General features: G+C 39.3%; 1 protein-coding gene across 11 annotated transcripts in view; it reads right to left on the reverse strand.

Moving 5' to 3' along the window:
- NKTR (natural killer cell triggering receptor) overlaps positions 1–22867 on the reverse strand; it is a 62230-nt gene extending 39363 nt beyond the window's left edge. For 7 of the 11 annotated variants that reach the window (XM_044004808.1, XM_044004793.1, XM_044004773.1 and 4 more), the window contains exons 1-6: positions 22539–22659; positions 22206–22295; positions 5470–5544; positions 3706–3813; positions 2758–2802; positions 860–947 (exon numbers count right to left, since the gene is read on the reverse strand). In XM_044004808.1, coding sequence (XP_043860743.1) covers positions 860–947; positions 2758–2802; positions 3706–3813; positions 5470–5544; positions 22206–22263 — 374 coding nt within the window. In that variant the 5' untranslated portion in view covers positions 22264–22295; positions 22539–22659. Of the gene's footprint in view, positions 1–859; positions 948–2428; positions 2457–2757; positions 2803–3705; positions 3814–5469; positions 5545–22205; positions 22331–22538; positions 22660–22703 lie in introns of those variants that run through there. The other 4 variants (XM_044004764.1, XM_044004832.1, XM_044004754.1 and 1 more) reach the window with 4 other exon arrangements.
- Between the last annotated feature and the right edge of the window lie 1948 nt (positions 22868–24815).

The following is a 24815-nucleotide window of genomic DNA, read 5'->3' on the forward strand; positions in this document are numbered from 1 at the left end:
GTATTTTTTTTGAGCAAAAATAAAATAGAAAGTATTGTAGACAACCAAACAACTAACATGAATGCTACAGAATCCAGCAAGATCTTCAATTAAGAGATGAGTTAGTTCTTTTTTTATAAAGCTTTTGTTAGGTTTGGGTTTTGGTCTAGTTATTTGAAGTTTCCTGAATACTATGAGAGTTATAAATTGGGGCAATCATTAAAAAGGAAACAGCAGCTGTACTGGACCAATTCAAATAATTACACAAATGTAACACACTGAGTTTGAACACTTTTGAAGTGCTTTTTAAGCAATCAGTTATATTTATGCAAGAAACAGAAAATAATGGCACCTCTGAGACCAACTCAAAGAGCTTCAATAAAACAAAAAAATTACATTTCAAAACAAAAATACACAACAATTTACTCAAACTTACTGCATGCTTTGCCTCATGACACATTTGGTCCTCTTCCATGAGCAATTTCAAAATACTGGGCAATAAACAAACTGGTATACATTCACGTGTATTTTAATTTGGTGGCTGTAAACTGAGCCCCGCAATTTACTTAGACATTAGAGTACCTAAAAGTCAAAGCCAATTTCTTTTGTAAAATGACTTAAAATGCTTTGAAGAAATAATAAGCTTCAAGTTATATCTCTATAAGCTCCATTCTTCAAATCCAGGACAAATGCTGAATGCTGGGACCATTCCAGCTAGACATTACATTTACTGTAACATTCAAAATGGGTAGGCAGGTAAATGATTTCATAAAAACTAAGCTGATAAAATTCTAACAAAATTGGTTTAGCAATACCATCTTTCTCATGAACAGCGCTTCTCTGTTTTAGAAAAGCTCAACTCTGAAATATGCCTACTCACATGAAAAACTGGGAACCATTGGTATGTTTCCCTCGATTTGCCATTGACAAAAGGAACGCTCTGTCATGTTTGAGAACAAAGTTTTCATCTGTTTGAAGAAAGAACAGGTTAGTCAGTCTCTAGTTATACGTCAACTCCAAAATGTAATTTTCATAGTAATATATGGAAATTTAAGGATGACATTCTTCTTCTGGTCAGTATAGATACTCGACTGAATACTTAAAAAAAGAAAATTAAGTCTAATGAAATAGTAAAAGTTCAAACAACAAAAGATAGGCCCCCAAAATTTACTTATTAAAGCCTTGAGGGGAAAAAAATCCTATATTTTTAAACACTTTAAAGAAACAGCCTCAGAAGTGTTGTTGTTCTTGTTGTTTTTACTTAGAACCTGCTTGCAGGAAGACATCCCTATCAACTGTTATGGAAAACAATAAATAAAAGCTATGAAACTATTCTGTTGCAAAGCTCTACTTTCCCAAAAGTTCCAAATACTTAAATAAATAAATAGTTGAAAAATATACATATTTGCACATTTATTTATTGAACCCCTAGATATGAATTACAAATAAATGAATTCAAATTAATATCATGAAAGATAAAATAAATTAAGTGGCAAGGGACACATCTAAATTATGAGTAAAATTAAGTGTTCCTTCTACTCAATAGGATTACAAAAGCTGTCAACAAAACCAGGGCAACAAAAGTGAAAAGGTATATTTAAACTGAAATAGGATCAACTTTCAAAGACACAAACATTTGCCATGGGGAGCAATGAAATGAAATCTAAGGCTACTTTAGGAGTCTATAGCATTACAACTTCAGACTGTCACAGCCAAACAGAACCATATTAATAAATCAGCTACTATAATCTTAAAGGGCACTGAGAATCTGGTGAGGAGCACTTATATAGATGTTCTAACAAAAGACAACTACTCTGCACATTTCTTCATGCCTCCTTACATTCATACAAGCATCCTTCTTCAAAGCAAACATTTGGTCAAAAAAATTCATTCAACAAAAACATAAGAGTACTTTAAAAAATAATTACCTTATGAACAGGCTTCTGAAAAGAGTAATAATCCAAATTTTCAAAAGAAATATACAAGGCTATTATAATACTATAACTCTCATGGTTTTGAGACCTGAAACTGGACCCCCACTATTAATCTTTGCAAATCTCTTTTCTGGGGCATTTTTGTTAAGAGGAAAAATGTAAAGTTACTTTTTGAAAGTTTTATACTAATACTATATAGCTATAATCATATCTTTTTAGTAACACAAAATAAAACATACAAACCTTTGGAAAGGAAGGGAATACCACAGTTTAAAACATATTTGTTGCTTGTATTGAAAAGAATCACTAGATATTTTTTTCCCTGACGTAATTTACAACCGTCAAAAGAAAAGAAATCCAGACAAATGTAGGTATGAAATCATATACAGAATTCTCCACACCTTCAAGCAATCTAGAAATCCAGCCATCAACTGCCCCAGGCTGTCCATAAATTTATTAGGAAGGGTGCAAAGGAACAGAGTTTGAATTTGTGTTACTGAGCTTCGTTCTCTTACCTTTTCATTTTGCAAAAGACCACATTCTCTATAAACAAAAGAATATGTTGACAGTTTTAGGCAGGAAGATAGGAGTTTTCATGAATAAAGTTGCCTAACCTCCATGCTGAAAGTCATGTTTAACCAATAAAGTTAGCCTTAATTAATCTTGTCAATTAAAAGTTAAATATTACAGTAAGTTTACCCCAAAATTCATGCAAATAAAAGTATTTTCATGCAAAGTTAGTTTCATGCAAAAGATGAACTATTAAACTTTTCATTAAAAGTCTAGGAATCAAGCTTGCTTTATCCCAGAATTGAAACAAAAACCATAAAATATTAGGCCTTACCTTTAAAATAGCCTCCATAAATTGATTCTCCTCCTTTCCCATTACCTGTAAAATATGGATTATATTAAGAAATCCTAAAAATTATAGATGTTAAATTTAATGTATGCAAAAGGAATTAATTTTATGGCTCCTATGTTGCTGGAAGGCACTTCCAAAACTTCTGTAACATTATGAAAACCACACTACTCCAAAATCTTTTAAAAACTCAGGACTTAACTTCATGAGACAAGACTCTTTTAATAATCCCTAATGTCCAAATAGATGTTAAATTCTGCCACGACAAATACTACTTCAACGTTGAAAAGTCAAGTTATTTCAAGAAGTAGTCAACTCATCAAAATATCAGAAAGCATAAGAACTTAGTACCTTCAGAATCCAAAAAACACTGAAGTCAGAAGACCTGAATCTAGTTCCAACTTTGCTACTCACTACACCTGTGTGGCCCTGAGCTAGTCACTTACCCTTCTTGAGGCCTTAGTGTATTTATCTGTAAAATGAGAGGGTTGAACTAAACAACCAGTTCCCATTTAGTGATTCACAAACCCCTTGGGAGTTCATGACACTGGTTCAAGGAGTTTGAGCTACAAATTCTTTAATAGTACCTCAAGAAGTAAATAACTGCTTATGATTATGAGTAGTATGTTAAATTAAAGGGTTTGTGGAAGAACAAAAATTGGGAACCACAAGTTTGAGGTTCTTTCCAGTTCTAAGTCTATGGTACTATGGTACTAGATTACTAATATCAATTTCATGAAAACAAAGAGGAAAATATTTTAATATTTTAACATCTAAACATTAGAAAAAGCATTCAACAAGCATTTATTGAATACTAATACATCTAACATTAATTTTAAAATTTAGCTAAGTTGTAACTTAGGAAAATAAAAGATGAAATTTATCTTAGAAGCTAAACAGATGGAGTGTTATAAGCATAATATTCAGCTTTACCTTCACTGAAGTCCCCACCCTGAATCATAAAGTTTTTAACCACACGATGGAATGTAGACCCTTTGTAACATAACTTCTTTCCAGTTGTTTTCCCAAGACCTTTTTCACCTGAAAAAAAAGGTTACTGCTACAAACATATACATACACAAACATACAAGTATGTGTATATGCATGTGGGTGTGTATATATAAATATATGTAATTTTAAAGAATCAATAATTTACTGAGGAAGGCTTTCTATCTTCCCAGAGCCAGACTGAGCACAATGGGGAGATTCAAGTAAAAGTCTGGCCCCAGCTCTCGACTAGCTAATATTCTTCTTAGAGACACAAAGAGAGGTATGAAGGAAAAAACCTTAAAATTATGTATAATTTGGGGTAGCTAGGTGGTGCAGCAGATAAAGCACTGGCCCTGGATTCAGGAGGACCTGAGTTCAAATCCAGCCTCAGATACTTGCTACTTACTAGCTGTGTGAGCTTGGGCAAGTCACTTAACCCTCATTGCCCTGCCTTCCCCCCCAATAAAATAAAATAATGTCTATTAAATCTTAACTTATATGGAAAGGAGTATCAAAAATACAGGCATTCAAAGAAGGAAATGATAGATGTGGATTAAAATAGAAAAGAAATAAGATTTGAGTTGGTTTGAGTAGGCAAAGTACTAGGCTTGGAGTGAGAAAACAGGTTTTATTTGTAGTTTTGCCACTTCCTAGCTTAAGAACCACTAAAAACAACTTGTCTAATCTCTCTAAACCTCAGTTTCCTTCTCTGTAAGGCATGATATTGTACTTCCTCATATGGCTGTTGTGAACAAAGTATTTTATAAATCTAAAAGGGCTAGAGAAATGAGTTATTATTACTGTTGAGGATGAATGTTGGGTTACAGTATGCACCAAGGCAGGAAGCAGACTCCTGTATAGTATATTCAAGGGATAGTGAGTGGGTATTTCTAGCTGAAACAGAGGAATCCAGTTAGAGAAAAGTGGGAAATAAGTGTGTATACATAAAGTGGGGGGCAAATCATAAAAGGTACTGAAAGCTATGCAGGAGTTTATGCTTAAGGTGGTAAGCAATAGTAAGCTATTGCAAATTCCCAAACAGGATAATGCTATGATTTTTTTAAAAATCATATTTTTGGAAGATTAATTTGGCAGTAGTATGCAGTATGGATTCAAAGAAGGAAATCAGAGAGAAAAACCAACTTGAATCCATTACCATAATATGGGAAGGATATGATTGAGACTTGCACTAGAAACATGACTGATTCAAGATTTTTATACAGATAAATTAATACTATTCGCTTGTGGTTTATACAAAAATAAGTCAATACAAAAATATTTGTTAGTACTTTTGTACACATACATTTAATATCTAGATATATGAGATATATATATATATATATATATATATATATATATATATCCCCATTATAAGGAAGGGAAATAACTTAGTCTTCATTAACAATCCTAAATTTGGAAAGTTTAATTATGTCACAGACTAGAATTTAATTTCTTAAATAAACTACAAGAAGTGAATTGTATTTTGGGTATCATACTTTTTTAAACTGCATTAGAAGATTTTACCACGTAAGAGGGTAACAATCTTACAACTTTTTGTTATTCCCAAAATAATGGATCCCCAGTATTATAGTGATTTATAAAATTCATTTCATTCTTCTTTTTCTGGAAAATATCTATTTTGTCAATCAAGAGACAGCGGTAATCAAGGTAACTTTTTCCCTAGAAAATACTAAATATTTCACTTACCTGAGCATAAGCAAAGGAAATTTTTGCATGTCTTTGGACATATGTCTGAGAAGAGCTGAAACATAATACGACCAACTAAAAGAAAACACATGGAAAAACAGGCTATTATCAAATAAATTCAAAATCTTTGAATATATCCAATAATACCAGTTACAACAGAAGAGAAGGTTCAAATAGATAACTGAAATCCACAAATAATTCAACTCATTTTAACCAATTTTTTAAACTTCTCCACCAACATGGCTATGCATTAAGAACAAGACAAAAAAAGAAGTTAATATAACTGGAGCTCAACCATATCTTCTATGACAAAATATTAAAAATGAGGACTTTGTGAAGAAAGTAAACTGGATGTGAACTGATCCAACTATTCTGGAGAGCAATTTGGAACCATGCCCAAAAGGCTATAAAACTGTGCATACCCTTTGACCTTAGCAATACCACTACTAGGTCTATATCCCCAGGAAATCATAAAAAAGCGAAAAGGACCCACATGTACAAAAATATTTACAGCTGCTCTTTTTGTGGTGGCAAAGAATTGGAAATTGAGAGGATACCCATTGAGAGAAGAGACCGTATTTGGACTCTTCTCAGAGCCCTAAAGGCAGAGAGTGAGTCTGGTTTCAGGCCTTACAGCTTTGTTGCCCAAACCTCCTAGTATGGGGCCACCTGGCACACGAGGCTCTGAGGAGCCAAGGCTCCTGGGCCTTAGGCCCAAGCAGGGCCTGAAGAAGGGCCTGGGTTTTGTGGGAGTCCGGCTGGGTTGGGAGTTCACCTTGAGGCGCCCAAGGTGATCCCCAAGTGACTTGGAGCTCAAGTCCTGATTTGAGTTTTGTTTCGAAAGGTTATGTTTACACAAGCGCTGTTTAGCGGGGAATGGGGACATTCTTACTCCAGCATAGGATTGTTCTGAGGAGGAGCAGACACTTGCCCAGAATAGGTTATGGCCTGGTATTGTAGTTTGTAAAATCTGATTGGCCGACTGGTACCACCTGACTAGTTTCTAGCACTGTGATTGGTCCACTTGGTACAATCTGATTGGTTGTTATTGTTATGAGGTATGTTGATAGGGGGAAAGTATGTAAATGAGGAAGAGTAAAATGCCTTAATGTGATTAGTTGGAGGGGACCCCTTGAGGGGTATAGAGGTGAGGGATCTCATGTCCGTACACTCTCCCGCACATTCAGAAAAGTACCCATCTTCGCAAAGATGAATAAAGAAGCCTTCACCCATGGACTGCTGCTTGCTTGGATTCTTTGATCGTCAACCTGCTAGCAACCCTAGGGCTGCTAACACTAGAGTTGCACAACATTATTTGAGCTGTTAGCCACATTTCTAACACCATCGATTGAGGAATGGCTACATAATTGTAATGGAATACTGTTGTGCTGTAAGAAATGACGAGCATGGGGGCAGCTAGGTGGCGCAGTGGATAAAGCACTGGTCTTGGATTCAGGAGGACCTGAGTTCAAATCCAGCCTCAGACACCTGACACTTACTAGCTGTGTAGCCCAGGGAAAGTCACTTAACCCCCATTGCCCCGCGCAAAAAAAAAAAAAAAAGGAAAAAAGGAAAAAAAAAATGACGAGCAGACTGATTTCAGAAAAACCTGGTAAGACTTACATGAATTTATGCTGAATGAAATGAGCAGAACCAAGAGAACATTGTACACTGTATCAACAACACTGTGTGATGATCAACTATGACAGACTTTTTCCTCAGCAATACAATGATCCAAGACAAAGCCAAAAGACAGTGGAAAATGCTCTCTACATTCAGAAAAAAAACTATGGAGTCTAAATGCAGATTGAAGCATACTCTTTTCACTTTTGTTGTTGTTGTTGTTTATTCTTTCTTGCTTTCTCTCCCCCTTTTGTTCTAATTCTTCTTTTACAACATGACTAATGTGGAAATATATTTAACAATTTTAATGTATAACCTCTATTAGGTTGCATGCTGGCTTTGGGAGGGGGGAGGGAAGGGAGGGTGGAAGAAAAATTTGGAACAAAAAATATCTTTACATGTAATCGGAAAAAATTTTTTAAATTAAATTAAATTTAAAAATTAATATTTGTTAAGGGATGAGTCTTTGGGAGGGTATATAGGAGGAATAAGGGAAAATCTAGGCAATGTAAAAAACGAAGGTTATTAATAAAATCTAATTTTTAAAAACAAAAAATGAAAGAAGAAAGTGAGCTGGATCTAATGTTCTACCTTCTTGATTTCTGATCTTTCTAGAATTGGGACTAGAAAGAAGCAGATGCGAAAATCCCTGGCCTGTGTGAAGGTATCCCATCATATATATTCTACCCCAGCACATCCTCATAGTAGGGGGATAATTAAATGTAAGATGCCCAGCAGAAGGAAACAGGAAAGTCAGGAGGAGCTTGAGTAATCTAAATATTACAGAATACCACCTCCCTGAGCCAACTTTCCCCATGGATGCCATGTAGATTTGAAGATGCAGTGGATAAAGCATTGGCCCTGGATTCAGGAGGACCTGAGTTCAAATCCAGCCTCAGACAGTTGACACGTACATGCTGTGTGACCCTGGGCAAGTCACTTAACCTTCATTGCCTTGCCCCCCCCTCCCAAAAGAACAGAAAAAAACAACAAAAACAAACAAAAAAGGGGGGCAGCTAGGTGGTGCTGTGGATAGAGAGCACTGGCACTGGATTCAGGAGGACCTGAATTCAAATCCAGCCTCAGACCCTTGACACTTATTAGCTGTGTGAGCCTGGGCAAGTTACTTAACCCTCAAAAAAAAAAGATCATCTAATCCCATGCTTAAGGATAATGTTTTGGAGCTACTGCTCTTACTATGCCAATATAGTAAAGGCCTTTGCTATGAGTTCATTGCATCTAATGCCTTATTGTTTTGGGAGGGGGGGGGTTGGCTTTTTTTTTTAGTGAGGCAATTGGGGTTAAGTGACTTGCCTGGGGTCACACAGCTAGTAAGTGTTAAGTGTCTGAGGCCGGATTTGAACTCAGGTCCTCCTGACTCCAGGGCCGGTGCTGTATCCACTGTGCCACCTAGCTGCCCCTAATGGCTTATTGTTAATGAGCAAATCAGTTGGCACTGTGATCTACAGTGTTATTAGTAAGTCAACTAGTGATGCAATTGATAAAGCACTGGGCCTGGAGTCAGAAAGATCAGAAAAATGTAACTTCAAATACTAGCCACGTGACACTGGGCAAATCACTTCCATTTGCCTTAGTTTCCTCATCTGTAAAATGGGGATAATAACAATAGTACCTACCTCACAGGGTTGTTGTGAGGATCAAATCAGAAATTTGTAAAATCTTAAAGTGTTATATAAATGCTAGCTTTTATCAGTGCAGACTCAAGGTTACCCCCCTGGAATCTGAAGTAGCTGCCACCCAACCCACAAATGCCCAAAGAAGGTATTACATACTGTTCCAGTAATTAAATGTATTAAACACATGAAATCTTCTTCCCTGAACTCCATACAGTACCAAGTAATCAATCAACTAGCATTTCTTAAGTATACACTATATAAGAAGCCAAGCATTATGCTAGGTACTGGGGATACAAACACCACAATGAAACATTCCCTGCCCTCTAGAGGCTTATAGTCTATCACAGGGGCAAAAATCTGATGGAATAGATGCAAAAATATATGCAAAGTAAATAAAGGTAATTAGAGGAACAAGTTAACTAGCAGTTGGGAGGAAACCAAGAAAAGTCCCATTTAAAGGCAATGCTGAGTTGAACTTTGAAGGAATTTAGAGATGGTCCAAGAGGACAGGACAGGAAAGGTGCATTTCTTAAGTGTTTACTATATGCCAGGCACAGTGCCAAGCACTTTACAAATATCTCACCTGAGCTTTACAAGCACTCAAGCAGGTAGATGCTATTATGACCCCTATTACATAGTTGAAGAGACTTACCCCTGAGTCACATAGCTAGGAAGCTTCTATGGACAAATTTTAAATCAGGTCTTCCTGACTCCAGGCCTGCCACTAAGCTGCCTAGGGAGAAAGAAGGACATTCAAGGTATTGGGGGGGGGGGGAAGAGATGGGGCAGCTTTGCAAAGGCACAAGAAAGATGGAATACTGGATGTGAGGAACAACAAGGAAGCAACCAGTTTGGCTGGAATGTGGAGTGAATGTGTAATATGCCTGGAAACCTAGGTTCCCACTGAAACTGTAAAAGGCTTGAAATGCTACATAGAAGAGTTCACATTTTCTACTAAAGCAAACAGAGAGCCAGTAGCCGGCAACGTGGCTGTGCTTTAGAATCATCACTTTGGCAGCTGGGTTGAGGCTGAATTAGAAAAGGAAGAGGATAGAGGCCACTTAGGCAGGCATTAAATAGGTCAGGTGAGAGGTGTTAAGGGCATAACTAACTAAAGTGGTGGGGTCACAAGATAAAGAGTAGGCCATAGATAGGAGAGAGGTTCTCGAAACAGAATCAAGATTTGATAACTGAATGATAAGTGGAGTGAGGGAGAGTCAAGAATGACTCAAAGGTAGTAAGTAAATGGATGAATGCAAGTGCCCTCAATAGAAACAATAAAGTTAGGAAGAATAATGAGGGAAAAAGGAGGGGGACATGCTGAATTTGAGGTTCCTATAGGACCTGGAGTCAGAAAGACCTTTGTTCAAATCCAGCCTCAGATATTTATAAACTGGTTTGCCTTAATCCAGTGGAGAAGGAAATGGTCAACCACTTCAGTATCTTTGGTAGAAAAACCACATGGACAGTATGTGGTATGGTCCATGGGGTCAGAGAGAGACACAACTGCCAATAATTGCCTGTGACAGGCTTCAAACTCAGGTCTTCTTGACTTCAAGAACATGGTAAAATCCACTTTAGGCACATAAGGCTTCCCAGGGAAATGGCTCCCAAACTGAACAACAGGATATCCAGCTGGAAATGTCCAAGATAGTTTGGTGATGTAGGACTAGAGTTCAGAAGAGAGATCAGGGCTAGATAGAGAGAGCTGAAATTTATCTGTATAAAAACAACACCCTCCCCAAATAACAACCCATAGGTGTACATGAGACCACCAAGAAAGCAGATAGGTAATAACAACAATGAATATTTATGTAACACTACTTTGTTCCAAGCACTGTGTTAAGCACTTTACAACCGTTATATCTCATTTGATCCTCAGAAGCTTGGGAGGCAAATGCTACTACTCCCATCTTAAAGATGCAGAAACTGAGGAAATAGGAGTTAAGCGACTTGTCCAGGATCACACAGCTAGCAATTGTCTGAGGCCAAATTTGAACTCAGATCTTTTTGACTCCTGGCTGGCACTCTCTATCCAGTGGGCCACCTAGCTGTGGATATATTCTTTTTGGAAATTTGCCTAATATCTCCAGGTAAACGCTAGTTCAGAGTGCAGCATACTCTGGTCCCCTGTATTCAGGGCCAATACTTTTATATAGGATAAAACTCAGTCATGAAACATCAGGGGCTGGAAAGGACCTGAGAGGACATCTAGTTAACCCATACCTGATCAAGGTACCTATGGCCAATTTCAGGATTTCCTTGATGTATAAGATACTTTTGTAAAACCTAAAGCAGCTCAAATTTCTGCTCCTGAAAATTTCAAACTATCTTATCATTTTACTGTCCTTCACAAATTATTAGAAATCATTGAGTGCCCTCTAGTGGTACTGAGACTGAAAAAAAAGTTGATCAGTGATAAAATATCTTTTTAAAGTCAACTTCTGCTTTTCACTTGTAGCTATTACTTCTGCTTACTTTAAAGATATACACGGCTAATAGCTAACCCTGAGGATTCTCTAAACCTCCCTCCCTCCCTGATCACTGGAGGGCATCGTCATTCTCTCAGCACCTCAAGGTCTCAAACCTAGGACTCATACTGATTCCTCACTTATCTCTCATTCCCCACCCCTAGTAGTCAAGCTGCTGCCAAGGTCTGCCCATTTTTACTTTTCCAGCATCTATCAAATATGCCACCACAATGAAGCACATGGAACAACTATGAAAGAAAAAACTGAATATACTAAACCTAAGAAATACTGCAAAAGCTAAGTTCTAAATTCGACTGAGTATCAGGTTCAACCTATTTCTCCAATTGTAGCTTTGTATATTTAAATTGATAAAGGAAGAAAATTGATGATGGATAAAAACAAGGTATAAAAAAAGAGAATTGGTTTGATTCCAAAATCACGGCAAAGCTATTCTAACATCATCATAAAGTCATGGACATAAGATCATAGATTCAGAGCTGGAAGGAACCTCAAAAGCCAAATGCCTTCAATTTACAGAAAAGGAAACTCCAAGTCACAGAAGTGGAGGGCTTCCTCCCCTATTCCTGTCCCCCAAAGTCACTGGACCATCAATACTTATACTTCTATAGAAGTAACAAAATCTTACTTAAAATAGAAACTTTTAAATTTCAAAATAAATCATCTGTTCCTTATAACAGTGCTGAAGTTTTATAGACACCAAACTATAACCTCTAGAGTTCCTTATCAGCTTGGTAAAGTACAAAGAGCACTTCATTCAGGAAAACCAAGTTTGATTCCATTTGACCCACCCCAAGAAGGTCAAAAATAGAAGAGGGGCAGCTAGGTGGTGCAGTGGATAGAGCACTGGCCCTGGAGTCAGGAGGACCTGAGTTCAAATCAGGCCTCAGACACTTGACACTTACTAGCTGTGTGGCCCTGGGCAAGTCACTTAACCCTCATTGCCCTGCCTTCCCCCCCAAAAAATGGAAAGACTACATTTATAGAAAAATATTTCATGGCAGCACCTTCAGTAGTTACAAACAACTGGAAACAAAGTGGTTACTCATTAGCTGAACATGTGTCTCCTCAGAGCCTTAACATCATCAAGGAACATAGGGGAATCTAATAAAATAAAAGACCTCTATCTAGACAAGTGACCCAGTAGATTGAACACATCAGGCCTGGAGTGAGGAAGACCTGAATTCAAATCCAATCTACTAGCTGTGTGACCCTGGGCAAATCATTTACCCTGTCTTAGTCCCGTTCCCCCCCACCCCCCCCCCCCCCCCCCATCAAACCACATGTAAAATAGAGATAATGGGGCAGCTAGGTGGCGCAGTGGATAGAGCACCAGCCCTGGATTCAGGAAGACCTGAGTTCAAATCCAGCCTCAGACACTTGACACTAGCTGTGTGACCCTGGGCAAGTCACTTAACCCTCACTGCCCCACCAAAAAAAGAAAAGAAAAGAGGGTGTAGGCTGAATGACACTAAAATTAGAAGGGAAGCAGGTAAATGGGGGGGGGGGGGAGGAAATCTCTGTAGCATGTTTCTCTGACAAAGGTCTCAATTCTAAAATATGTACGGAGGGGATTTAAATTTATAAGACTAAGAGTCATTCCCCAATTGATTAAGTCAAAGGATATGAACAGGCAGTTTTCAAAAGAAGAAACAAGAAATGAAAGCCAACAATAACCATATGAAAAAATGTTACAAATCACTAATAATTAGAGAAATGCAAATTAAAACAATCCTATCTCATACCCCTCAGATTGGCAAAGATGATAAAAAAGGAACTGCAGGAAAACAGACACATTAATACACTGCTAGTAGTGTTGTGAAATGGTCTGGCCATTTTGTTTTCTTTTTTTTCCCCTTTCTTTGCTAGTCAACTGGGGTTAAGTGACTTGCCCAGGGTCACACAGCTAGTAAGTGTTAAGTATCTGAGGCCGGTTTTGAACTCAGGTCCTCCTGAATCCAGGGCCAGTGCTCTATCCATTGCACCACCTAGCTGCCCCATGGTCTGGCCATTTTGGAAAGTAATTTGGAACTATGTCCAAAAAGTTACTAAACTGTATATGTCGTTGGCCCAGCTGTACTACTACTAGGTCTATATCCCAAAGAGATAAAAGAATAAGGAAAAGGACCCATATGCACAAAAAATAGTCATAGCAGCTCTTTGCATGGTCACTAAGAATCGGAAACTAAGGTGGGAGAGAACCAATTTGAGTAATGGCTAAACACAGTATGTTCTATGAATTAAATGGGATATTGTGCTGTGAGAAATGATGAAAGGCATGGTTTCAGAATACTCTGGGAGGACCAGTATGAACTGAAGCAAAGTGAAGTGAGTAGAACCAAAAGAACAATTTATACAAAAGACGACACCATAAAGACAACTTGGAAAGAATTCTGATTCATGCAATGGACAATCATAGCATCAGAAGACTGATAATGAAAAATGTTCCTAACAGAGGTGATGGATTCAAGATACAGAATAAAGACATACATTTTTCAAAAAAATGTTATTTTCAAATGAAAATTTGCCTGCTCTCCCTCACAACTCCCCACCTGCGCATACCCCTGCCCCCACTTCCTACCACCACACACATTGAGAAAGGAAGAAAATAAAAAAATCCTTGTTACAAAAACACACGAACAAGGACAACAAATTTCTGAAATGGTCATAACCAAAAAATCATCTCAATTTGTGTTCTGAGTCCATCACCTCTCTAACTCCAGGATATTGGACAAGATGTTTCATCATGAGTTTTCTGAAATAGTGGCTGATCTTTGTGTTGATTAGAGTGTCAAGTTTCTCAAAATAGTTTGTACTGACATATATTTCTAAATGGCTAATGTGGAAATCTGTTTTACTTGATGGTGCATATTTCTTAGCAGGGTTTAGTTTTTCTTTTGCTTTTTTTTTCCCCAGTGGGGAGAGGAAGTAGGGAGAGAAATGCTTTTAACTGAAAAATTTTAATTTTAAAATACACTTGTACATATACAACCTATATCAGACTGTTTTCCATCTTGGGGAGGATGGGAGAAAAAAATTTGGAATTAAAAATCCTGTAAAAACAAATATGGAGGGGCAGCTAGGTGGCGCAGTGGATAGAGCACCGGCCCTGGATTCAGGACTCCCTGAGTTCAAATCCGGCCTTAGACACTTAACACTTACTAGCTGTGTGACCCTGGCCAAGTCACTTAACCCCAATTGCCTCACTAAAAAAAAAAAAAAACAAATATGGAAAAACTATCCTTTTATGTAACTGGAAAATAATAAAATACTTTAAAAAAAGAAAAGAAAAGAATGATGAGCAGATGGATTTCAGAGAAACCTGGAAGGACTTACATGAACTGATGCTGAGTGAGATGAGCAAAACCAGGAGAACGTTGTACAAAGTATAAACAACATTGTGTGTTGATCAGCTGTGATAGACTTGGCTCTTCTAAGCAATACAATAATGATCCAAGATAGTTCCAAAGGACTCATGATGGTAAATGCTCTCCAAATCCAGAAAAAAAAAAAGAACTATGGAATCTAGATGCAGACTGAACCATACTATTTCTATTTTTTTTGTTTTTCTTTTTTGGAGTTTTTCCTTTGCTCTGATTCTTCTTGCACAGCATGACTAATGGAGAAATACATTTAACGTGACTTATATATATATATAACCTATATCAGATTGCTTGCCGTCTTGGGGAGGCGGGAGGGAGGGAGAAAAATTTGAAACTAGAAATCTTATAAAAACAAATGTTGAAAACTATCTCAACATGTAACTGGAAAATAATAAAATACTGTTATGAAAAAAAATAAAGTGACTTTAATAAAAAAAATTTAATACACTTTTAAAATGGAGATACTGAGGAGTGCCTGGGCATGCTTGGCCCAAACTGTATGTGTGTGTGTATACACACACACACACACACACACACACACATATGAAAGCTACTGGCAGGACACAGCAGAAACTTTACACCAAGATCACAGCTAAAATAGGAAAAGGTCATTTTTATTTCTCTAGACCTCAATTCACTGAACTGTAAAATGATGAGATGAGAGCTGAAAATTTCTTTTCAAAAGTACATTAGTAGGGGCAACAAGGTGGCACAGTAGATAAAGCACTGGCCCTGGATTCAGGAGGACCTGAGTTCAAATCCGGCCTTAGACACTTGACACTTACTAGCTGTGTGACCCTGGGCAAGTCACTTAACACCCATTGCACAGCAAAAAAAGCCAAACAAAATAAAAATAGCCTCTTAAAAAAAAAGTACATTAGCACCATTAACTAGTGGTATGAACATGCATAAGCAGACTTAATATTTATATATATATATATATTTAACATTTGATATTTGTGTAACTAATTTTATTTCTGAATAATAATAACTAGTGTATAGAATATTAACAGGACCTGGAGTGAAGAAAACATGAGTTCAATTTCAGCCTCAGACATTTATTAGTTGTGCAGCCCTGGACAAATCATTTGTCCTGTTTGCCTCCACTTTCTCATCTGTAAAATGGGGCTAACAGTGACAGTACCTACCTAACAAAAGAGGTAATATTTGTAAAGTGCTTAACTTAGCACGTGCCTTCCCTTCCCTCCTTTTAGTGGTCTTTTGAAGCTTAGAATCTCAGAGAGAGAGAGCAATGCCCTTTTTATCTCATAAGAAACAAAACAATCAAATTTCCTAAGGATTTTGCTTAATATGTGCTTTCACCGAAGTATTTTTCTCAATTCAAAAGCAATACTTTATACCGGATTGCTTCTTTACCTCTCTGTACCCTTCAGTATCTCAAATTTCAATTCATTCACCAACCTTTAGTATTTACATGTACTCTTGTACTCAAAACTAAGGATACAAAGCTAAAAATGACAGTCTTTCCTCAAGGAGCTTAGAATCTCAAAAAAGAAGACTACAATATTTTTGCAAATGAGCATGACAAGACAGAAAGAAGGTGATAACAGCAAAGGTATGATGGAGACAAAATGCTCTAGGACTGTGCTGTGTAGGTACACCACCTTCCACCACCACTGATGACATGCTTTGTTTTCATAAACTGCTGTGGCCAAAAAGATCTTTTTGCACCTGGCAGTCAATCTTCTGGTGACAAAGGTTCTTGACCCTTATCTAGGACAACTCAGACAAGAAAGTCTGTTGCTGCCTTTGTAGGGCCTGCTGGAGCCTTCTAGAATCAAGAATAAAGTAGCAGAGTTATACCTATCATGTACATGCCCTTTTGTGAAGTGAAGTGCTCTTGTGCACATTAATTCACTTCTGTTCTTAGGACTGTTTGCTCTCGTTTTTGGATTATAAATTCCTTTAAAGGGAGGTATTATCAACTTTAGGTATATAACAATCCCCAGAGCCTGTACTTAATTCAGTTCACAAAAGAAAACTTTTAATAGTTATTTATGGATAACTCATTTCTTAGATGTAGTTCAATTTTTCTGGGCACATGGTTTACTAATTCTGTGTTATCCAGAACACCACATAGGCAAAACCACTCCAATTTTATCCCCGTAACTCAGGTTTGAATCAATGTTTCACTCACTGAAAATCCAACTGTCAAAATATCTACTACTATAGGACATAAATAAGATTTGGTCTCTGCACTTAGGTAAGTTCCAGTCTGATGAATGAAATGACTGAATATAAATAAAGGTACTAAAGTACCATGGTAGGATCACTTCAAGAGAACAATTTTGTGGGAGCAGAGGTAGAAAAGGAAACTCCAAAGACAAGAACACCCTGAGAAAAGCAAAGCAGAACAAAACCTCTTCCTGCTTTGAAATTTAAAACTGGAGAAAATCCGTTGCAAGCAATCATCAGACCCTTTCTGTTTGACTATTCTGCAACTTTTTACCAAGAAAGAAAAGAAAAAGGCCATAGGTGATGTCGGTAAGGCAACTTCCTGTGGGACCAATGTAAGAAGAAATGTACTCAAGAGTTAGCCCCAGGGGCTCCTTTATTAGCAGGATTAGATTGGGAGGAAAGATTCTGGACCTAATAAAGGGCAGCCTGCCAAAAACTTGATAAAGATGATATGGCAGTGGTATTCTCCAATCCCTGGTAACAAAGTCTGTAATCGCCTTTTATATATCAAAACTTCTAAGGAAAAGAGATGATTTTACTTTGAGGACAGTGCAACAACTAGCCAGATTTTTCTCCCCAAATTAGCTTCTTTAAAATCCATAAAATGACCAAAAGTAGCACCGGAGAAGACTTGGGGGACTACTACAGTAGAATATTTCATATAATGTCAAATCACAGGATCATAGATGCAGAGACAGAAGGCATATGGGAGGCTAACAAGTCCAACCTCCTCATTCAGCTGATGTGTTGGCTGATTTAAAATCTTTGTTACAAAGTACGTTTATTGGGTATGGGAGGAAGGTAGACTATATTCAGAAATAAATGTGACATGAAAACAAAGCACATCCAAAAAAATCTCTAAGAAACATGCCTGGTGAATTCCATGTACCCAGGAAAAGTCCTATCTACTCCAGGACATCCATACTCAACAACACAAACATTTATTTAAGCATCTACTTAAACTTAAACACTGAAGTGCAAGGCATTGGGAATACAAAGGGAAAAAAACAAAACCATCTCTGTTCTCAGGGAGTTTATAGCCTACAAAATACAAAATCATTTTAGGAAGGAGAGAACTCTACTAGGGGGATGGGGGGCAGAAGAAGTGAAGATAGGGAGGTGGCATCCGAACTGAGCTTTTAAGGTGAGGAGATGGTACACTCCAGTTATGGGGGGCAAGCTAAGTCATGCTGTCAGGTAATGCCATGTTGAATGTGAGGAGAAATTCATTGTCTAGAGTCATGACAAAAGTGAATAATGTGAAATAAGGATGGAAAGGTAGGTAGGAACCTGAATGTGAAGGGATTTAAAACACCAGGCAGGAGAGTTTTAATTTCACATTAGAATCAACAGGGAACTTGAGAAGTGACAAAGTCAGACCTACCCCTTCAAATTATATTGGCAACTGTGGAGGATGAAATGGAAAAGAGAGCATAAAGGTAGAAAGATGAATTAAGAGCCTGTTGTAATCAATGTCCAGGGCAAGGATTGAGACCCTGAACCAAGATGAGAGTTATGTATTTATAAAGAAGAGAGCAGCTACAAGAAATGTTGTGGGTACACAAACAACAAAGCTTAATGAGGGATCAGAAATGGGGCTAGTGGTAAAGGAGGGAGAAGAGGCAAGTTTAGGTCCTATGTTACACTCTAACATTCCTTGCTCTTCTTACTTCTACTATAGTCTATTTATTTTTAATCTGGAACCATGATTCCATCACTGTTAGCTTTCCTAACTGTAACTTCCTCTACCAACAGAGATCATAGATGCAGAGCTAAAGGGGGCCTTGGAAGTAACCTAGTCCAACCTCCTCATTTTACAGATAAAGAAACTGAAGCCCATAGAGGTTAAGTGACTTGCCCAAGGTAAAGGTAGTAAATGGCAGAGATAAGATTTGAACTCAGGGCCATTAGTACCTTCTAAGTAATTTAGTCTCAGAGACCTGCCCAGGGTCATAGAGTCAAATAGGTGATAGAGGTAGAATTTGAACCCTGACAACAAGGCCAGGTCTCTTGCTTTCACTTTCAAAAGAATTACTTATATGATATGTAACTGTATATTTATTCTGCATATATCCTGTATTTTCTTATCTGGGAACATGAAGTATCTTCCCAGTAGACCATATAAGCTCTTTGATGGCAGTGACTGCTGTTTCAGGCACATGGCTCGGGGGACAGGGAAGAGAATAAAGGCTTAAGTCCTACTGATAATAGATATAGCATTTTTTAATGCTATGACCTCATTTTTATCAGAACTTTTGCTCTCTTGCTAATCCAGGCAAGTGTGATTACTATCAATAATCTCTTTCCAATGAGGTTCTGTTGTTCATAGATAAAATTAACACTGAGCACACAAAAAGTAGAACATATTAGCTGAATAAACTCTGGTCAAATTCTATTCAAGAACAAGGCACTTGTTCCAAATAAAGCTCACTTCATTCAACCAGTCTTTCTGAAAAGCTATGTGGAAATCAAATAAATACCTATGACATATTAAATGTGTGAGAAAATAATGGGTTTTGGAAGGAGGGGATTGATTGGATTAAGATTGACTGGATTGACTGACCACTGATTAACTCACTTAAAATTAATTCACACCTGGCCCTCAAGAGGGTGTGTTCTCAGAGGGTGTGAACTCTAACCTCAACAGAAGACCACCCTCAAGTCCAGTGAACCAATGGATTTGGGGGATGCTAGCCAATTAGCTTGAAGCAGTGTGTAAGGAACACCTCTCCTCTGAAATCAGAAGAAACTTCCACTCTCAGTTTGGCTAACAGGCTCATGTTAGAGGACTTGGAGGAAGAAGCAGGCCAGGCTGGAGCTCTAGGCTAGATAGGCCTTTTCTTAACTTTCTGACCCAGGTGTTCTCTTTTCACTAACACTTGGTATGCTTTAATAAATGCTTAATGCCCCCAAACTGGTGCTAGAGCTTCTAATTTATAAGTAACAAATATATTAGAAACCCCAGCGAATTTTCCCTAAACTTGGGACAGAAATGTGGTCACCTTAGAAACTAAGTTATAGATGGGTATCATCAACCAGATGACCCTCAAGTGGAGTTTCCACAATTAGACAAGTTTGGTTAGAACCCTTAAAGTAACACATTACCAGGAACACAATAAATACTTAATAAATGTTTGTTAAATCGAATTGCAAAAAAGATACATAGGTCATAGCAACATTATGCAGTGCATGCCTATGCAGGGCTTTTGTTCTAATGGTTATTTGTAGTCAGGATTTCACCTATACCGTGAATACAGTGATAATGACAACAGCAGCAGCTAACATTTATATAGCACTTTAAGGTTTACAAAACACTTTACAAATAGTATCGCATTTGATCCTCATAACAACCCTGCTATTACTGGGTGAAATTATTATCTCTATTTTACATAAGAGAAAACTGCAGTGAATTTTGCTTGCATTTTCAGGGATCGTGGTTTGCAGTTTACTTAAAACCTAAATCTGAAGAATAAATATGTTCTATTTGATAAAAAGGTCAGGCTGTGCTAACTTTCGACCTATGCTAAAAAGAACTGAAATAAACCCTACATAATGCAGCACTGTGATTAAAAACACTGTGACAAGCTTTTGGAAGAAGTTACTTAATAGAGAGTCCACTGATTTTTTTTCTAGAGAGCATACAATCCTGTAAAAACCGCTTGGAAAGGAACATGTTCCAACAATATTTACGCATTAAAGTAATATGTCTTTGGTAACCCCAGCTACTTGGTAGCATGATTTATTTAAAATTATTTTATATACATATATGTTGTATTATAATACAGCGAAGTTACTGTGATTATCATGCAAAAATTGTTACTAATGGCTCTAGTTTTATAAATTTATAGACAAAACATAATCAAATATAGGTTTATACATTAAAAAATTTAGTAGATTTCATTTTCACAGCTTTGTTGGGAGAGCCCCAGAAATTTTGGCTACAGATTCTTTTAGAAAATGCAGTCTGGACTGCAGAATCAGTGGTTCAGCAAAGCAACATCAGAAATGCATTAGGTCTCATGTAAAACCAGAGTCGTAGAAATGTGAAACCATAACTCATTTGCATTGAGAAGGGGGTCAGTCAGCTAAGTTAGAGGGGAAGCAACCCTCAGCCCTCCCCCCCCAACATAAACTGATGAACTAAATGATCAGCTGCCAGGAAGACGGGAGGTTATTTGCCAAGGGCACGTAGCACAGTAAAAGAGCACTGAACCTGGAATAAGAAGACCCAAGTAAGTCCCAACTCTGCCACTGTAACTTTGGGGAGTCACTTTCTCCTTCTCAATATAAAGAGTCAGTAACATCCCTGATTTTAGCTCCTATAGATCTAGGCAATAAACAATAGGTCAACCAAATGAACATAGCTGGATTTGGTCATAAAGTGTTAGGCATAGGCATAGCACCTCATGTGTTTATGGCAATTATTTCAGCTAGTAATCTTCCTATAAAGAGCTTTTCATTAGAGTAATTAATCAACAGTCATTTACTAAGCACCTACTAGATCAAGCACACAAATATTAAAGGGAGCCAGTCCCTGCCCTCAAGCTTTATAAAATTCCTGGATAATCAGTTTTCTCTGCATCTTAAACCTTGCACACAGTAAGCACTTAATAAATGCTTGTTTAACTAAACTGACCTATATTGGGAACTTTAGCTCCCAGAGTTATACTCAAGTGAACTAAAGTGAAATGGCAGCCAGATGTATTGGGAAGAACAGTGATTTTAGAATCAGGGGTCCTCGATTCAAAACTGAGCTGTGGATGAAGTCACTGAAAGTCCCTGGATCAGTTTCCCCACCTGCAGGATATAGGGATTTAAACCAGGCAACCTCTTAGGTCCTTTTCCAGCTCTAAAGTGAATGATCCAATTAACTTAACTTAGATTTTTCATGGGTTTTTGGTTGCAATTTTGAGGAAGACTTAATTAAGCCCTGCCTCTTAACTGAAGAAAACGTTACACGTGAAATAAAGGTCAAGACCCAATGACCTGACGTTCACTAAATATTAAAGTCGGAAGAGACCTCCCTGGCTGTATGACCCTGTGCAAGTCATTTCAACTCTCCAGGAATGCACTGGCTCAGCTGTCAAATGGGGATAATGCTACCCGTACTTGCTCCCCAGTGGAGGAAGACTTTGTAAACATCCTTAAAAAGCTACAGAAATTGGAGCCAAACCCCTGCATTTCACAGGCAGGGAACCCGAGGCTTCGAATAACGTTATAAAAAACAGACCGGGGGCGCCCGGGGCCGCCTCGATTTCCGTGGCCGAGGAGCAGGGAACAAAGAGGGGTTCGGGCAGCGCCTCTTCTTCGGGAGGCGCAGAGAGAGGAAGGGAGGAAGAAGGGGGTGTGTGCACGGCAGGTCCGAACCCCACTGGTCCACCCACCCTGCTTCCCCGCTCGCTCACCCGGCTCACGATTGATCTCGATGTCGAAGTGGCACTGCGGCCGGTCCTGCGCCCCCATCGCGACAGAAGCGGCGACAGCGACAGCTGGCCCTGGGACAAGGGAGGAAAGGGGGAGGCTGGTTAGGAGGCGGCGGGGCCCAGGCACCGGCAGGGGAAGGGGAGGGCGGGGAGGAGGGCGGGGCTCCCGGGAACGCGCGCGTGAGGCCGGAGGGGGGCGATGCCTCCGCACTCCGGCAACCGTGACAGGCCAGGCCGCGGCCCCGACCGGCGTCCAGCGCCCGCCTGCTCGCAGGGATTGGGATGGGCCCCGAGACGAGGAGGGACAGTCCTCACCTGGCGGCTCTTCAAGTGACCGAAAACAAAGAGCGGCCACCGCGGCGGCAGCCCGACACCATTTACCTACCCACACTGCCACCTCCCTCCTCCCATCCAGGTCCTGCCTCCCTCCTCGAAGCCCCCTCCCCTTCAACGCCTTCCGCCCCCCTTCACGCCCCTTGCCTTTTGGCGTCGCCAAACAACGCGAGATCACTGCCAAAGGCCGCGAGAGCCCTATGGCGAGGGAGGGGGAATAACGGAAGAACGAGAAAAGTGCAGGGGGGGAGGGGGGAGAGAAGACCTGCTCTGGAACGGGCTTTAAAGTTCTAGTGCCCTATAAGGGAGGGGAAAAGTGGAAGGTCGGTGGTGTAAGCAGAGCATTCTGCGCACGCGCTCGTCCTCGCTTCATTTTCGCTCCTCCCACTTCTACCCCCACCCCCGACCCTACCCCCTTTCTTCTGCCGCTTTTCTCGGTGGTACCGAGGCTGAGGCGGAGTCTGCGCAGTAGGTAACTTCCGCTTGGGACTAAAGGATTGTTGAAATGTAGTCAGGTTAGCGAGATTGTGGAAGGGTCTAGAGGAGGGGGCGTGGGCGCGCAGTAGGTAACTTCCGCTTGGGACTAAAGGATTGTTGAAATGTAGTCAGGTTAGCGAGATTGTGGAAGGGTCTAGAGGAGGGGGCGTGGGCTCGTAGTGGGATAAGATGTCGTCACTGCCGCTGCGTAACTGCTTAATAAATGCTGTTTTATTCATTTCATCTGATCTCTTCTCCCCCCTCCCCCAAAATCTCATCTTTCCCCCAGTTAGTACTCATCTTCCTCTAGGACATCAGAAAGTTCTGGTTCTTAATGTTTACCGCTCTTAAGAATTCTGTTGGGCCGTTTGGAACTTAAAATGTAACACCCCCCCCCCCCAAAAAATTCTGTTGATGTCATCCTCATTTTGCGGGGATTATGTCAACTCCCAGTACACAATAAGTGCTTAATGTGGAATTCGTAAAAGGGTGTTGGACTAGACACTCTCCCAAGTCAATCAATCAATACACAAGTATTAAGTTCCTAATACGCGTGAGGCACTTTGCTAAGCACTGGGGATACCGAAAGAGGCAAAATACAGTCCCTGTCCTCGAGGAGCTCACAATCTAACGAGAGAAACTAGATGCAAACATATACAAAGCAAGCTATATACAGGATAAGTAGGAAATAAGGGGAAGGCTTCCTCTAGAAGGTGGGGTTTTATTTGGGACTAAAGTGAAGGAGGGAAAACGTTCCTGGCTAGGGGGGACAGCCAGAGTGAATCCCTGGAGGGGAGTGGCTTGTTTGTACAAGGGCCTGGGGGCCAGAGTTACCTGACCCAAGAGGAGCAATGGGGAATAAGGGGTGAGAGAACTGGAAAGGTTGAAAAGGGCTAGGTTATGAAAGGCTTTGAATGCCAAAAAAAGCATTTTGTATTTACTCCTAGAGGCAACAGGGAGTCACTGGAGTTTATGGAGGAGGGCAATGACATGATCTGACCTTGCATTTTAGGAAAATCACTTTGGTGTCTGAATGGAGGGTGGATTAGAGTGGGGAGAGACTCTCTGAGCTCAGCAGGCTGACCCACACGCAGTAGGTTATGTCAGCAGTCCAGGTGTGGAGTGATGAGGACCTGCACCAGAATGGTGAAAGTGTCAGAGGAGAAATCCATAGGCCTTGGCAACAGCTTGGCTGAGAGAGTGAGATATCCAGAATGACTCCTAGATTGTGAGTCTACGAGACTGGGAGGATGGTGGTATCCTCTAACATAAGAAAGAAGGTAGGAGTGGGGCAAAGGTTTGGGGAAAAGATAATGAGTTCAGTTTTGGATACATTGAGTTGAGGATGTCTATTAAAATTCCATAAAAATTTAATAAAAAAAATTTTTTTTGGTGGGGCAATGAGGGTTAAGTGACTTGCCCAAGGTCATACAACTAGTAAGTGTCAAGTGTCTGAGGTCACATTTGAACTCAGGTCCTCCTGAATCCAGGGCTGGTGCTGAAAATTTCATAACAATTACATTTTCTTAAGACAAGACAATGGCCCACCCAAGAAAGAGTATGCACACACCACATTTGGTGGTCTCCATAAACTAATAGTCATTCCTGCCATAGAGTTTTGTCTCATGTAAGGAAAAGCATCCTACTCTTTGTCAAAGTGCTATATAAGTTATTTTTAGTGTTACTCTCTGTTGCCTTGGCTACATGAATTCCACTTCTAGCATTTACCAGCTAAAATATAGAACTATACAGTAAAAAGAGATGGTCATCATTAATAGAAGG

Source organism: Dromiciops gliroides, chromosome 1, assembly GCF_019393635.1.
Source record: "Dromiciops gliroides isolate mDroGli1 chromosome 1, mDroGli1.pri, whole genome shotgun sequence".
NCBI lineage: Eukaryota > Metazoa > Chordata > Mammalia > Microbiotheria > Microbiotheriidae > Dromiciops > Dromiciops gliroides.